At 64.5% G+C, this 1337-nt stretch overlaps 1 protein-coding gene across 1 annotated transcript in view; it reads right to left on the reverse strand.

Moving 5' to 3' along the window:
• Positions 1 to 1337, reverse strand: part of SLC12A7 (solute carrier family 12 (potassium/chloride transporter), member 7) — a 34240-nt gene that overhangs the window by 31444 nt on the left and 1459 nt on the right. Inside the window, exon 2 of the mRNA XM_010857133.1 lies at positions 99 to 142. Within this exon, the coding sequence (XP_010855435.1) occupies positions 99 to 142 (44 nt within the window). The remainder of the gene's footprint in view (positions 1 to 98; positions 143 to 1337) is intronic.

Below are 1337 nucleotides of genomic sequence, written 5' to 3' on the forward strand. Positions count from 1 at the left end.
CCTCCCAGGCCTCTCAGCCCCTTCCCAGAAGATTCCCAGGGCTCAGCCCGTGAAAGCACTCAGCGGGCAGAGCCCTGGCCCCTGCTGGATGGACCCACACTGCCCGCTGCCCAGCCCCGGGGACCACCGTGGGGGCACAGGCCTACGGGGCCCAGAGATGGGGGTCAGTGCTTGCGGGGGGGAATTGCCAGCAGATGCTAGGAGCACAAGTGAGAGCTGGAGGCAGGGACAGGGCTGTCCACGGCTCCTCCAGCTGCCCACATGGCAGGGGTGGTGTCCAGACGAGCCGACCACCCAGCAAACCAAGGTCAGGTGAATGTGTGGGTCACAGGCTGACGACACCCAGGAGAGGGCGCGCCTGCTGGGGCTCCTGAGCCCCAACATGAGCTGAAAGCCAAGTGGGGACCACCCTCCTCAGGAGAGAAGCCACAGGGGACACAGGCCAGCTCCAGAAGGCTCCGGAAGGTTCCGGAAGGGGGGAGAAAGAAGACGGAGACAGGGCGTCAGGGTGCAGAGCACAGCCGGCACTTTCCACGAAAGATGTTGTTGGGCTGATGGCGAAGCCCAAGACCTGCACTCACTGCAGATCCCGAGGCTGGTGACTGGACTGCAGGGCTCGCGAGAGGAAACGCAGATGGCACAACACCGGCCGCCTGCTCTCGGCAGACGGGACAGAGCATGAGGAGGGGCACTGGGGAGCACGAGGCAGGAGGGCCAGCGCCAGGGAACACGCTATCCTGCGCTCAAGTGTGTTCTCTGAAGCTGACGTTCTGGCGTCAGGTCAAAACAAAGCCCACAACACACCTCTGTGGACCCCATTTCCTCCCCCAGGGTGTCTTCCCGACTTAAGGGTCGGACCTGCGTCTCTTACGTCTCCCGCACTGGCAGGCTCTCTGCCACTCGCGCCACCTGGGAAGCCCTTTAAGAAACACAGCTGCCTTCAACTGCCCTCACCTGGGCGAGAATCCGCGCCAGAGCGCCCCTCCCTGCTCGGCGGGCGTCTGGGCAGCACCAGCCCCTCCCTGTCTCCTTCCCGCTGGTCACTCAGCGTCCTTTCCCGTCCCCACGACCGTGCTTTTCTGGTAATAACAATCCTTTTTCTGGTAACGAGAGGCCAGCATTTCCGACTGGGGCTCTGGCGTAAACGGAAGCTGCAGAGAGTTGTCTGCGGACGGGACGCTGGAGGACACGCAGGCTGGCCCAGCCCCGGGCGCCGGCTCCAGCCGCGCCGGCCGCCCCCAGAGGGGTGTCGGGTTCCCCGTCTGCCCGACCTTGCACAAAGTCACGGACCCTGCCTGGGACTTGTATTTCTCATCCGGGAGAAGTGGCTGGGGGGG

The sequence above is a fragment of the Bison bison genome, unplaced genomic scaffold (assembly GCF_000754665.1).
Source record: "Bison bison bison isolate TAMUID 2011002044 unplaced genomic scaffold, Bison_UMD1.0 scf7180017864377, whole genome shotgun sequence".
In the NCBI taxonomy this organism is placed as follows: domain Eukaryota; kingdom Metazoa; phylum Chordata; class Mammalia; order Artiodactyla; family Bovidae; genus Bison; species Bison bison.